At 42.4% G+C, this 14,601-nt stretch overlaps 1 protein-coding gene across 8 annotated transcripts in view; it reads right to left on the bottom strand.

Moving 5' to 3' along the window:
* The window catches only part of LOC310836607 (connector enhancer of kinase suppressor of ras 2-like), a 310,451-nt gene that overhangs the window by 53,696 nt on the left and 242,154 nt on the right, over positions 1 to 14,601 (bottom strand). For all 8 annotated transcript variants that reach the window (XM_083722107.1, XM_083722108.1, XM_083722106.1 and 5 more), the window contains one exon: positions 13,870 to 13,904. In XM_083722107.1, the coding sequence (XP_083578233.1) occupies positions 13,870 to 13,904 (35 nt within the window). The remainder of the gene's footprint in view (positions 1 to 13,869; positions 13,905 to 14,601) is intronic.

The following is a 14,601-nucleotide window of genomic DNA, read 5'->3' as shown; positions in this document are numbered from 1 at the left end:
GCTTTCCATTGAGTAAATTTCTTCAACTCCCTCTTGTATTGCACCATGAGTTTGCTTCCTCTTAAGCCTCTGTCCCACTTCTGAATTCCAGTTTCACTAGTATTCCTGAAGTTAATTCCACAGAGTGTGGTCAGTTTGTTGTGGCTTTCAGTTCTTTTGCATGTATATGTTAGTAAAACCCTACAAGAAAGCAATCCTAATGCAATCCTATATATAATTGCTTCACCATTATTTTTGGTGTGGTGTTTTACTTCATGTGCAGTATGCACTCCTACCAAACTAATTTTGACAGAACTATACATATATATGATGGCACAGATTGCTTTTTTGCAGGGTTTTACCGTGATGCACACATGAGGAACACATAGAGTGTGGGAAATGGTTCTATATAGGAGCCAGAAATTAAAAACAAAAACAAGCCAGATTACTGGAGGATTCCTAAAGCATTGGTTCTATTTTGGAAAGGAGACTAGTCAGTTTGGAACTCCAAAATCCACAGAGAGTTTTGGATATGGAGAATTTTGCAAGCATCCCAACACAGTTCTACTGTGAACCTAAGCAGATTTGACCAGGTAAACCTGCATGGGAGACAGGGAAAGGCAATTCTGACAATTTTGGTTTCCTTCAGTTTTGTGTTTTTCCATTCTTAAATTCAGTTCGCCACATTTCCAGATTAGTTCATATTTTTCTTCAGCATATTAGTGTCCATTTTTCCTAATAAGTACATATTTGTATGCATTTCCCCCAATGAACACATTTTTGCAAAGCAATCTTCCCTAATATATGCATGCTTTTCGGTATACTTGTTGGCTGGAGATCTACATTACAAGATTCAGAGACGGCTGTGTTTCGGTCCACATATTGTTTTGTAATGTGTGAATTAGGTAAGTTCGCCTTTAAATGTAAACATTTCTATTTTCTCATCCATCCTAGTGGGAGGCCCCATGCAGCCACATTTGCAGACCTTTCTAAACAAGAAAATATGCAGGGAAATAAGTGAAACAAACATACAAATAAATCCTCCAACATGGCTCGGCTCTCTCCTTTTCACTCTAGCAAATTCTCTCTGTCTGAGTCTCTGGCTATTTATAGCAGAATCCTTCCTAATATGAGCATCTTGCGCCTTTCTGCCCCTCAAGTAATTAAGAGTTCAGTTATAATAAATATCTGCAAATTGATGCTTGTCCAAGGGAAAGCTATTACTGAAGTTGCAACACCAATGGTGTTGAAATAGATGGCTTTTCATGCTTCCCAAAATGGAAGTCTCTAAGTTGATCCCTCTTAAACATTTCAGATCATTTGTATTCTCGAGGCTATTTCAGTGTAATGCAAAAATGGCAAGCTTGTTTCTAAAGGCTTTATCTGTACTGCAAACATTGGAATGGAACTCTGGACAGAATGCCCTCCGAGACAGAGACAGATTTAGGGCAACACACGTGGTTCCCCCACACAGGGTGCAGAGGCCAAGGGGATTCCTTTCTGCCTCCCTCCCAAAGCCTAGTGAGGCTCTGACAGAGTCCTCCAGCCTTCTTCCCAAAACCTAGTTAGTACTTGCCTAGCTTTGGGAAGGAGACAAGGGGTTCTAGGACTATGCCAGAGCCTGGTGCCTGCTTACCAAAGCCTGGTGTCTCCCTTACCCAGCTTTGGGAAGGTGCCACATGGGCTAGCAGGCAGGGGTCATCATATTTTGGCCTCTTGTAGGGCACCATATTACCAAGGTGCACCACTAATGAAGGGAGAGTATTAGGTGGAAGAAATGCCACATGCCACTATGTAAGGGTGGGGATTAGATTCAGTTCAGTCTAAAGGCAAATCTACGTAATTCACACTTTCTAATACAAAGTCCAAACCAAAATACAAGCATCCCTTGAAATTAATACATTTTGGAATTTTGGAATGCAGTTCTCCAGCCATTCAATATATACAAAAATGCACATTGCCTGGGTAAAGTGTGCATTAAAATGCAAATGTTAGTGACATACAAAAATACACTAGTGAAAACCGCTGTGGAAAAATAGGGATATTAGGTAAAATTGCTTTGCAAATATGTAAATAATAGGCAGAACAGCATTGTTCACTTTATTACTGAAGCTGCAGAACAGCATTCAAGCATGTACATTAGAAGAAATTTGCACTAAAATGCTAATAAATTTTCACAAGGACTTAAAAGAAAAAAGAATTTGCAAAGTCATTGAAATGTGGAGAAGTGAACAATCTTCTGGAGTTTTGTTTAAGAAATCCAATATTACATGAACAAGCTTTGGCCTGACTGATCCTATTTCAAACTGCCCATAAGGTTGCTAAAAGTTTTTGTACAATCCTGCCAGGGTGTTTTCTCTCTCTTGTTTCTGGAACCGCTGATCTGACCCATCTGGAATCTGTCAGTTTCAATGCTCAGCCTCATTTTTTACAATCAGCACACAGCTGTCCTTCTGACTGGACAAAAGCCTGCTGAGGCAAAGGTTTACTGCATGTCACGAAACTGGAATAACATGAATCTTTTCTTTTGCTTTTTTTGTGGGGAGCAGGATTTTTTTTCTCTCTCTCTCTGCAAACTTCCAAGTAAAGAAATGGGTATGCTTGGCTAACAGACTGCTGAAAGGCCTAATCATTTGGAAAATGAGAATGTATCCATGAACAGTTTCGAACACAGTGTTTTTCCCTACTCGGAGAGCACATCCATGCAGGAAGTGTAAGCCTCGAATAAAACAAAGAGATCATACAGGTAGACACAACAAAACACATGCTTCTGCAAAAAAATATGGTGGAAACATTTTGTTCATTTTGTAATGCGTGTGTAGAAAACACCAGTGATCTTTTTTTTTATTCATAAAACCATCACTCGAATTGTCACATGCATGATGATTTGCATGTGGCATTCATGCACTTTAACCCCCATCTAGGCAGAACAGGTCAGATGGTCCTGAGAGCCTCTAGCAAATAAATATGTGAATATTGAAAATATTAATATTGTGCATATGGAAGCAAATCGGATGAATAAAAATGGACTCTTCTTTGAAATAATTTTTTCCCAGTTCAGTCATATGCTTCACAAGTTTTACTGCAGAACTTAACTTCAAAACAACTTGAAACAAATAAAGTTACATTCAGATAGATGCATAATTTGTATACTTGTCCAGGTATAAGGCACTTTACAAAACATATTGCATCCGGAGCTAAAAATCAAAGCTCTGTCTCTTATCCATTCCAGCTTCCTGGAGAGAGATTAGTATTTCCATTCCCTTCAGTAGCTTGAGAACAAAGATCCATTCCACCCAAGATGGAAACCCACAGATTAGCATATGCATAGACTTGTAATACAATCCTTTTTGTGTGATTCTGAGCTCATTGCCTTGTGAGTGAGGCACAGAGATACAGCCCCCCTTAATGATTAATGTTAGGCTCTCTCTTCAGCTCTTCTTTAGCTTCAATGGAAATTCCCATGCCGTGTTTCACAGTATACGTATAGACACTTTGGAGTTATTTCCCATTTCAATGTACATTAAACAATTATACTTAACAATTGACATATATGTTCCTCGCCTTCGAAGATCTTGCCTTTCTGAAATTACATGGATTTGTTTTTGAAGCAGGATCACAATGCATAGAAATTGGATACTGGTCCTCTGGGAATGCTTACGTCTCTTGTGGGTGTAAAGAACTGGAGTTTCCAATCCTAGACTCTAGTCCTGGAGCCCAGCAATCTTACTACCTACATGAGGAATGTGGGCCCCTCCAGTCCCCTCTATCTGGCCTTTGGGACTTTCCGCAGAGCACACCTCTCTCTGGGCCTGCTTTGCATCCTACTTGAGTGTTCTTGCCTTGCAAGAAAATGTCACTTGAACTCTGATCATGCTTCCTGCTTATCTGGATGTTATTCTGAGTGTGTGTAGAAACAGGCCTAGTGTTGAAAGGTAAAATCAACATTTGTGCCTTGCCTCTTCTGGCCTCACTTTCTGCTGGCATTGGGCCCTCAGAAGTTAGCCTAGAAAGGAATGTGGCCCTTTGGCTGAAAAGGACCCCCAGCCTACACCATGGCAGCCAGAGGAATGGAGAGCCTGATCTTTGTTGTGTTACAGCACCATCACTGCAGGTGCCTAGGTTTAGTGGTACTGCATCTTCCAGGAAGGCGAAAGGTTCCCCATCTCTGTGCTAGGTCAAGGAATGGTTGCAGAAGACCAAGACATTGCCATGGTGGTTAGGGGGGGAGGCTTTTCAGAGTTCAGAACTGGAGCATCCTGGGATGGGCTCACAGCATCTGACCTGAACTTTGGATCATGTGGTGGAGCCTGGACATTCTTAGGTCCCCCGACATCCACATATTCCACTCGATAACAGAAGCTGCTTTGAAATCATGGATCAAATCTGCAAAGCAGGTGGCTTCTGGCCTGTGGTTTGATTAAAGGGACACAACAGCAGTCATGTGCATTCCCAGGCTGCCTGAGATTTCTCTTTCCTTTGCCTGCCTTTTTGGTGTTAACAGCAGTGGGAAGCAAAAGTGCTAGCTTGCTGCTAATTTGGCTACAGCCAGCATTCTTTAAGGGTCAGCAGCCTGAGGGGCTGGTGGAGGGGACCCAGCTGTGACTGAGAAACTTCTTTTGCCTCCTTTCTACTTCCTGCAGCTTTTGGACTGGAGGGCTGCTGAGCAGAAATAGCAATGACTCAGTACATTTCTGGTCAAACAGAGAGGATGAATGCATTTTGTTGGTTTTTTTCTCAGGTTTTTTCTCTGAAGGTTTTTTTTTTTTAAAAGCAGGATAGAGAGCTTGTCATATGATGACAATTAAAAATACTACTACTGAAGCTGCAGTCCTGTTCACTGTTACTTGGGAGTAAGTCTCACTGAACTCAATGACATTTACATCTGAGCAGGGATGGGGAACTCTTACATTTGTTTTGGTTTCTCTTGTTTCCGTTCTCCTCATTTCCACATCAGTTTGTGGCTGATGTCCTTTTGAAAGCTCATCAGCATTTTAGTGCAAATTTCTCCTAAAATGCACATTTTCCATAATATACTTTTGCAAGCCAATTTTTCCTAATACCATGCAGTACACATTACTTGGCTGGAGAACTGCATGGCAGGATTTAGAGAAGGGCAAATTTAAGGAGATGGTTCTATTTAGGTTTGCGTATTATTTCAGAAAAGTGTGAATTAGGTAGGTTTGCCTTTAATGTGAGTTGAATGCCTCTCCCATCTCTGCATTCATTGGATTGATCCGTGGTTAGATTGTTTTATTGTAATCCTATAAACTGGAGCAGACATTATGTTTTCTGCAGTGATACCACTGGGAATGGCCTCCCCATGACAATGACCTATATCCCGGTCATGACATCTACATGTTCCTCCCATGAGGATCAGCACCATTCCCTTTGGCTAGTGGGAAGGGGAACATCAATCAATCCAGCCAGCCAGTTCTTGTTGTCAGGGCCAACTCAATACATTCTTCTGCATGAGGCAGAACAGCAAATAGCAACAACACCTGCCCCTCTCCACCCCACCAGAAGCACAGTGTACATGGCTGGCCAAGTTATTTAGCACCTGAGGCAGAAAGCGCCACAAATGCCTCTGCCTGGAAGCAAGGATACAAAAATAAATAAATACATTAAATAGCGAACAAATATGTGACCCCAAATCAGCTGCCTCAGACGTCCATTCATTCTGCTTAACAATAGAGCCAGCCAGGATTTGTGGGTAGGACATTGGGTCCTATATCTGAGCACTAGGACTGCACTCATCTTTCCTCACCTTGATGGGGGTCCATTTGTGGAATGACCTCCCTTCTGATGGTGCATCTCACAACATCAATGTGTGCTTTTCAACTATCACTCAAGAAACATCTCTTTACCCACACCTGTGGCTACCACTTACATCACTGTTCTGTGTTGCCTTTTTCTTAATTTTGTTCTTGCTTTGCTTCATGGTTTTACTGTATGATTTTAATGATCATTTGGACCTGTTTTAATTGTGATGTGTGTGTGTGTGTGTGTATCTCCATCCCTTGGAACCATTTGATGGGATATAAGTACAAATAATAAGTAAATAAATGCACAGAAAAGCTACAGTAATCAAGGGCAGGTTTCAATATCCGGTCAAATGAGGAATGATCTTAACAACTCTTGGGAGACATAGGCAAGTTGTGTGCTGGCTGAACGAGTTTCCCATTGCATGCTTATAACGAAATCTTAATAAAGCTCTGATTGCCATGCTAAAAACGAACAGCAAGTGCTTCTTGTTCATTTGAACAGCCACACAGTGGCAATCCACCAAACGCACACACGGGCCCTGTAAATAAATGTATTAAGCTGACAATAAAGACAAGCATTTACGTAATCACAGCGCCAGTATTTCTTCAGTTCACCCAATGTTAATTAGAGTGAAAAGGATTTTTTTTTAAATAATAAAAAAGTTGTTTCATTTAAACAACACAGCGGGGCCCCTCAAGACGTGTGCATAATCCAAGACAGAGATTGTTTTGTCTCTCTGCCTCTTGAACAAGGTAATTTACATTTCCTATTAAATAAATAAAACGAGATGAAGAGAAAGTTAGGAACAAATGTACTGGAGTCTTCTGACAACACTCAAGAGCAGGCAGTGCAAGAGTGGGGGCACATGGCATGACGCTCACAAGGACTATCCTGGAAGCAGCCTCTGCGTAAGAAGAACCCTCCTGGATCAGGCCAATGGCCCATCTGGTCCAGCATCCTGTTCTTACAGTGGCCAACTTAGATGCTTGTCGGAAACCTGTAGGCTGGACATAAGCACCAACATGCGATTCCCAGTGACTAGTAGTCTAGTAGTGGGTATTCTTATCAAAACTGTGCATGGACCCCCTGATCTGGGGCCTGATCTTGCACTTTGGGGTGGCCCTGATCCAGATTCAACACTGTATTGATCCAGAGGAACAGCCCTAATGGTTAAATGTGTGGTTGGCAGAGGGAAGGGAAAGGAGTAGCTGTAGTTTTCACCTTCACACACACAGAGTTGTGTTGCTTACCTGATTTCTCAACGCAACATGCCCTGAGGCTGGATTACTGCAATGTGCTGTATGTGGGGCTGCCCTTGGGCCCACTTCAGAAGCTCCTGCTGGAGCAGAATGCAGAAGCCAGATTGCTGATGGAGGCATCTAGCCAACAACAACAGCACTATTCTGCATTGGCTGCCCATCTACAAACAGGTTCAAGGCCCTTGTATTAATTTTAAAATCCCTGAACAGTTTAGATCCAGGGTACCTCAGGGACTACCTGAACCCTTATATCCCAGCTTGATCACTGATATCATTTGCAAGAATGTAGCTGGAAATTCCCCAAGTTGGTGACAACAAAAAACTGAGCCTGCAGTGCCAATGGCCCAGTTTTATGGAATACTCTGCCAGTAGAGATGGGAACTTTCTGTGCCAACTTTTAAATGCCTGCTGATAACTTTTCTATTCTGCCAGGCCTATGCATGCATCTTTCTATAACAGCTGATTTCTGCTTTTAACTTTTTTTTTATTTGGTTTTTATTACATGGTTTTATGTGCAATTGTTGTAAACCGCTCTGATGTTACCGTGTTGGCCTGAATATAAGCCACACTTTCCCCCCAAATTCCGACCGTGAAAAGTTAAAGTGCGGCTTAAATTCGTGACTTTACAAAAATTGGCTTTCACACACCAACTATTTCAGTTTTAATTAAAGGGCTGGGGCAGCGGCGGAAAGATGGGATCTCCTCTCAATCCTCCTTCCATGCCTCTGCAGGTTCTTTTTGGACACAAGTTCCCACAACCTCACAAACCCGGATGCCTCCCTCCCTCTGTCTTCCTCATGGGCGGAGCAGGAGCCTGAAAGCCTGGCCAGGAATTCAAGAGGGAGGCTCCCAGCTTTTGGAAGCAGAATCACAGCTCTGCCCCCCGCCCTTTGCCCCATCTCTTTCCATGGATGACGTCGATGACTCCATTTATGCAGAATTTTAAGGGAGCGGCTTATATCCAGGTATTGTAGTCCCCCCACCCCGAATTTTAAAGGTGTGGCTTATTTGCAGATGCAGCTTATATTCAGGCCAATACGGTATATCTATATCTCTTTTTCTCTATCTCTCTGAGAGGCAGAGACCCAGGCTTCCCAACATCACTTCTGGTTACTGAGAGGAAGGATGGAGAGGTCATAGGAAGCTCTGCATGATGCAGGTACAGTGGCAGGAGTGCAGCTTGGCTCCATCACTGCACTGACACACCACCGAGTTCCCAGCTGCCCCTCCCCTCCCCTGATAGTGATGTGTGGAGCTGCAAAGCCAGGTAAGCCACACCACCCTATCCATGCTACCCTGAGAGCGCCACTGTGCATGCATACATGAAATGAAGTCCCAGAGAGTTAAAGGGAGTTGCTTTCTAATTAGAATGCACGCTTGCCTCTGCTTCTCGCCCTCCCCTAATGCCCAACCACCCTGCCTTTTTTCAGCTCCAGGTTGCTCCAGGTGTTCCAACCTGACTTCTGGTGATCTGGGGCCACCTCAAACCTGGAACTGCCTGAATTAGCCCAATTTGGGGCTGAGTTGAGGTTTTGACTGAAGTGGGTGCATAGCTCTAATTCTGTATATTTGTATTGGATTTGACGTTGTTCTTACATATGAAATTGTGTTTTTATTGAAGATGCTTCATAGGACACAGGAATGCATGGAGGCATAGATTTCTGCCCTGCTGCCTATTTGTTCATGCAGTGCTGTTTCCATTCCACTGCGGTTCTGACAAAAAGCTTACATTACTCATCTCACTGTGTGCTGTGGTGAAATTTTATATAATCAAGTAAGTGTGGTTGCGGCACTCAGATTACTGCAAATAACTTACGGTGGGCTTCCAAAAGGTCTAAAATGCCATTTCCTGGAGGAGATGTTAACAGTTCACAGACAATATGAAAAGCTGCACTGGACACCTGAGGATGCGATGGAGGCAGAGAAATGGCCCTTCTTTGTCACCTCAACACCACAGAGTAGGCATGTTGTTTACTTGTGCTTCACGTTTTCCCACTTGTGCTCTCATCATCATCCAGCTCCACAGTGGCAGAGAGGGAGCTCAGAGAGACAACCGTGTCAAAAGCCTGATGTGCCCTGCCTTCCCCAGGATGGCAAAGGTTTCAGCAGGGCCACCTGCACTTTCTACTGGAAACTCCCCATGTGCATTCAGAAATCCATTGGATTCCATTAGTGTCTGGGTGTGGACCATCTTAAATTTGTCCACCAGATTACTGAATAAATAAGGGACCGGGTTTATATGTGAACTCTTTGGAACTTTTGTCCATATATGTATTGCTGTGAGTTTGTGGGTGCCAGAGTTTTAAAAGCTAATCAAGCCAAGCTAGCCTCTTGGCTGATGGGCCATTAAGAGGGGCTCGTGTGAGATAGCAAATGGCTGGGGGTCCCCTCCCTCAACAGATAAAGCCTGAGTTTAGAAAGGCAAGGGTGTGATGTGACCTAGATGCAAAAGCTACAGGCTTGAAAGGCAGAGAGGCAGAGCAATGGCGGATTTCTGTTTGAATCCAAAGCTATGGGAGAAAGAAGTCCCTTTTGGGTCTTGTGGTGAATCCTGTAAACAAACCATGTATCACGAAGATATATGTGCCTCATTTTCAAAAGGAAACAGAAACCCTGGGTAAGCACCTGGAACCCCTGGAATCTTGAAGTACTTGCAGATTGGGGTGGCGTGAAATAATAATAATAATAATAATAATAATAATAATAATAATAATAATAATAATAATCTTTGCTAATTTAAAAACTGCCATGTTTCTCTTTACTTTGGGGGGGGGGTTGTTATTGGGTTGTGGTTTTTTTTATGTATTTTGTGTTTTCATATTGTGCTCTTATGTTGTAAACTGCCCTGAGACCTGTGGGTATAGGGTGGTATACTACAACTACTACTACTACTACTAATATCCCAATGCTGCCTGGAGATACCAGGGGCCAAAACTGAGACCTTCTGCATGAAAAGGGAATACCACTAAGCTACAGTTCTTCCCCAATCTTGAAAAGTTGTTTTGTGACATGTTTGCTAATTCTAATAAATCAGAGGTGGGAAACCTATGGCCCTCAAGATGTTGCTGGACTCCAACTCCCATCAGCCCCATCCAGCATGGTCAATCGTCAGGGATTATAGGAGTTGTAATGCAACGACCTCTGGAAGCCCTTTGTACTAAAAGGGATTACCCAACGATGGATTTTGGAATTATTCTTAGGGCACATGCACAACAGAGTTTCAATGCACATTTAAAGCATATGAATTCTCCCAAAGAATCCTGGGAACTGAAGTTTGATAAGAGTGCTGTGAATTGTAGCTGTGGGAGGAAAACTACAGTTCCCAGGATGGTGGAGGGAGTCACATGCTTTAAATGTGCATTGAATTTTCTTTAAATGTATGGTGTGGATCTGCTAATATATATTTCTTGCCACTTCCACATTGCACACCATCCATTATTTTGGACATAAAACCTCAGAGGTGTTTCCTTTTATTTTTCTGGAAGATTACTTGGGGGTTTATTTTAATGCTATATTTGTGCTTAGAAGCTCGCGTATTCCCTTACAGAACTAACATTCTGCTAAGAATATCTGACAAGAGTTGTAATGATGAAACGTGGCCTGATAAAACGATCCCTCTCTGCCTATATTTGGGGTTTTCAACTTTTGACATTGAACGCAAGAAGTAACATAATGCCCAGAGTGTTCAATACCAAATGTTTTTCTTTCTGCCTTAATGGGCCTATGATTGACTACGCCACCCGTTCAAAAGAAGAGGCAAGGCAAAGCTCTCTGAAGGGCAGGCAAACAGCTGAAATGTATCGACCCCCAATTTCATTGTACACATTTTGTAAAGGCAGAACGTGGGCTGCAGATGAAATCACTTGCAGGGGTACAGGGGGGAAGAAACATGCCCCCCCAGCTCTTGTTGGATGCAGATGTGGGTAAATGCTTAACCTCTGTTGAATTTGTTGAGACTTAGCCTCCTTGGGCACATTCAGGATGACGAGGGTACTTTTACAACAGATATAAAACAGGAATTTAGAGCACCTGAGAATGAAATAACATAGAACCTATGAAGAGCAGTACTGGATCTGACCATAGGTTCATCTAGGCCAGAATCTTGCTGAACTCCTTTTGGAAAGCCCACCTGCTGGTTGAAGGAAGTAGCCTTCTTCCTACAATTGCTCCCAGGTACTGGTATTCAAAGGCACGGTGCAACTGAGTGGAGGTTGCACACAGCAGGTGTGGGAAATCTTCTTCTGGCTGCAGCACGCTTGTGGAAAGCTGTGGAGGGCTGCATTGTATCAGCAGGTGGGACGAAATGCACACACAATAGCATGCTCTTTACCCACACAGGCACAATGTTATTCTCATGGAAATAGAGGCATGTACTTGTTTCTTTGCAATTCCACTCTACACAAGTTCCACATTGTTGTTGTTGTTATTTTAAAAGCCTTCCAAAATCATTTCTCTATTCTAAATGTGCATAGACAAAAGGAACTCAATGCTCCAAGAAGAAAGCAAATAATGTTAATCCACAGCTGAACAGCAAGCCCCGCCTTGCAGTTTAAAGACCCAAATGCCAAATGCAACTGCATCCCCAAAATTACGCACACGCAATTGCAACATGTATGGGGAACGTTCTGCAAGGAAACGAGTTGACCTCCACCAGGACATTTTACCCTCCGCTTTGAACTTCTTCTACCAGTTCCTCTTGCAGAAGCAGATGCCATTAGACACTTTGCATAGCATCAAAACCCTTCTCCCTCTCAGCTGCTCTCTGCTGAAAAGAGGGAACAGACGCCATTTCAAATTCAGGTGCAGGCAGCACCTGCGCTAAGCATTCCCCATTCCTGCTGCAGAGGTGTGTGTCAGTGTGTAGCTTGGCCAAGATGCCTTTATGGGCTCTCCTCCCTAAGTAAACCCACCTCTTCACCACTGTCATTTCAGTCCATTTGCTTCCCTTCTCCTGCTGGACCAAATCTGTGCCACGACCCAGAAGCATAAGGCAAGCCAGTGTGGCATAGTGGTTAGAGTGCTGGTCTAGGACCTGGGAGACCAGGGTTCAAACCCCGCACTTGATCATAAAGCTCACTGGATGATCACCAACTCCCAGTTTAACTTTCTTCACAGGGTTATTGTGAGGCTTAAACTGGGAGGGGGAGAACCATGTAAGCCACTTTAAACTCTTTGGAGTGAAAAGGTGGGATATAAATAGAATAAGAAATAAATAAAATCAGTGAAGACACATACACCTTCTATGTACACACCAAGCTGTGGGCCTTGGCAGCTGCCCAATAAATGCTGGATACCCCTGAACTAGCTAACTCTACACTTCTATAAAAGCCCCTTGACCTGTTTCATTCACTTTTAAGTTGCAAGTTATTAGGTAGACATCCATGGGCCAAATATCAGCTCCATTATGTATACTTTGATGACATGCGTCAATCTTAACATAAGAACATAAGGATGTAAGAAGAGCCTGCTGGATCAGGCCAATGGCCCATCCAGTCCAGCATCTTATTTTCACAGTGCAAGACTGGACGCTCGCAAGCAGAATTTGAGCATAAGAGACCTCTTCCTTCTTTAGTCTTTAGCTCTCTCCCCACCACTTCTGGCATCTATGGACTTACTTTACACAGCTTTTGTAATGTTTATTAAGATTATATACATAAAGTACTTCAAAGAGATGCACAAAATGAATACTAAGCATCGCCCTTTAACAATGAAGCTTTTTTTCCGTTTCCATGTCATGTATGAGATTTTGCCCCTTCTCTCCCTCAATTAAAAGATTCTGGATACTAGCCCAGGATTAGTGCCAAAATAATACTGGAGCACAGGCTTTCTTGTCTCTCAAGAGCAGTAAAAAATAAATAACCCCCGATCCAAATTTTATTAAAAAAGGACTTATGGGAAGTGGCCAGCCTCCCATAAGAACACAAGAAAACCCTTACTGGTTCTGACCAATGGCACATTCTGTGCTCCCAGTGCCCACCAGGATCCTAAGTGCTTGTGTTTCCCAGCAACCAGTATTCAGAGATAGACTGCTTCTGATGCTGGAGGCAGTACACAACCATTATGACTAGTAGCTGTTGATAGCCTTAACCTCCCTGAATATGTCAAACTCTGCTTTAAAGCCTAACAGTCCAGTGGCCACCACAACAACTCAAGGGAAACAGCCCCTAGGTCTGTTTGTGAAATACTTTTAAAACCTTAAATGCATTTACATCATGACCAGTTGCAGATCTAGCTAAAAGCAAGCAAAAATAGTCAGAAAGAGGTGGGGGGAGGGGAGGAAGCAAATGGTTCGTCACTGGACGTTAAAACGAGGAAAGAAAAAATTGTTCAAACATGTAGCTGGCACATCCCATGTTGTAAACATCTTTGAAAACATGAAGGGACGCATGCAACTAAGTTACACTCAGGGCAAACCCACTGAAACTAATGGAGCTATGTAAGTCATGTCCATTATTTTCTATGAGACTATTTTGCATAGACTAGCATTTGATAAAAACCGTATTTTTTATTTTAAAAAATGTCAGGTGTGATGCAAAGATCAGAATAAATAAATATTTGCTCCCTGTTAAAAATCCATTATATATTTGTTTTAAATTTAAATTACCAAAAAAAGTGAAGATGACTAAAAATGGTCAATCTCCAGCGTCCATCTCTTTCTCATGTAATCTTTAATGGCCCAGTTCAGAGAGGTTTTTTAATGCTGTTCATTATTGGCTACATGCTATTTGACAAACTATGCAGGGCTACCTTTTACAAAGTGCAAAGTTTGCAAGGAACTGAAAATAACAAGCACATTTTCGAAGCTCAGTTAGGGCAGCAACTCTCTAATTACAATTTGATTAGTAAGAAGGCAAAGAATAGTTACCTTTCAGAATCACCACCGACTGCCTCTCCTGCTCTCTGCAGAAAGGAAGAGGAGAAAAGAAGAAGAAGAGAGTGACGTTTAGCATTTCGGGTTAACTGAGAAGAATGAAAGAGTTCCTGAATACGATCAAAGTTACATTATCTCCAAGAAAACAAGGAAGCAGAACAAACCCCAAACCACCACCATGGCTGTTCTAACAGGAAGGAAGCTGAAAAGTTGCACCCACTCTGAACAATGATTTTACACGAAAAATGAAATACTGACCGCGTAACATAGAAAAACCAGAAATGCTTTGGGGGCTGTTTCATTTTTGTTTTTAATCTGGTATAGGTAATTTTCAATAAATTCAGCAAAAGGTCAAGCTAAGGCGATCTGTACACAGGCTCTCTTACAATTTTTAGTAGATACACATATAGGTATATTACAATTTTTAGTAGATACACATATAGGTATATGTGTGTATATAATGGCAGATTATATCTCTAGGGGTTGGGGAGCATTTCTTGTCAGGGAAATGGTACTATGGAGAAGGATTAACCTCCCCAGTATCACAATTTTGGTCTAAAAGAGATTCTTAATTTCAGTGCAAAAGATTCCTGCATAGCAGGGGGTCTGACTAGATGACCCTTGTGGTCCCTTCCAACTCTATGACTATGAATCTGGTCCTCTTCTTCCCACAGTCCCTCCTATTATTATTATTAATTATACACACACACATCTTGTCTATTTTGG

The sequence above is a fragment of the Podarcis gaigeae genome, assembly GCF_964106915.1.
Source record: "Podarcis gaigeae genome assembly, chromosome: Z".
NCBI classification, from domain to species: Eukaryota; Metazoa; Chordata; class Lepidosauria; order Squamata; family Lacertidae; genus Podarcis; species Podarcis gaigeae.
The sequence above is the reverse complement of the archived record's forward strand: the minus strand, read 5'-3'. Positions and strand labels throughout refer to the sequence as shown.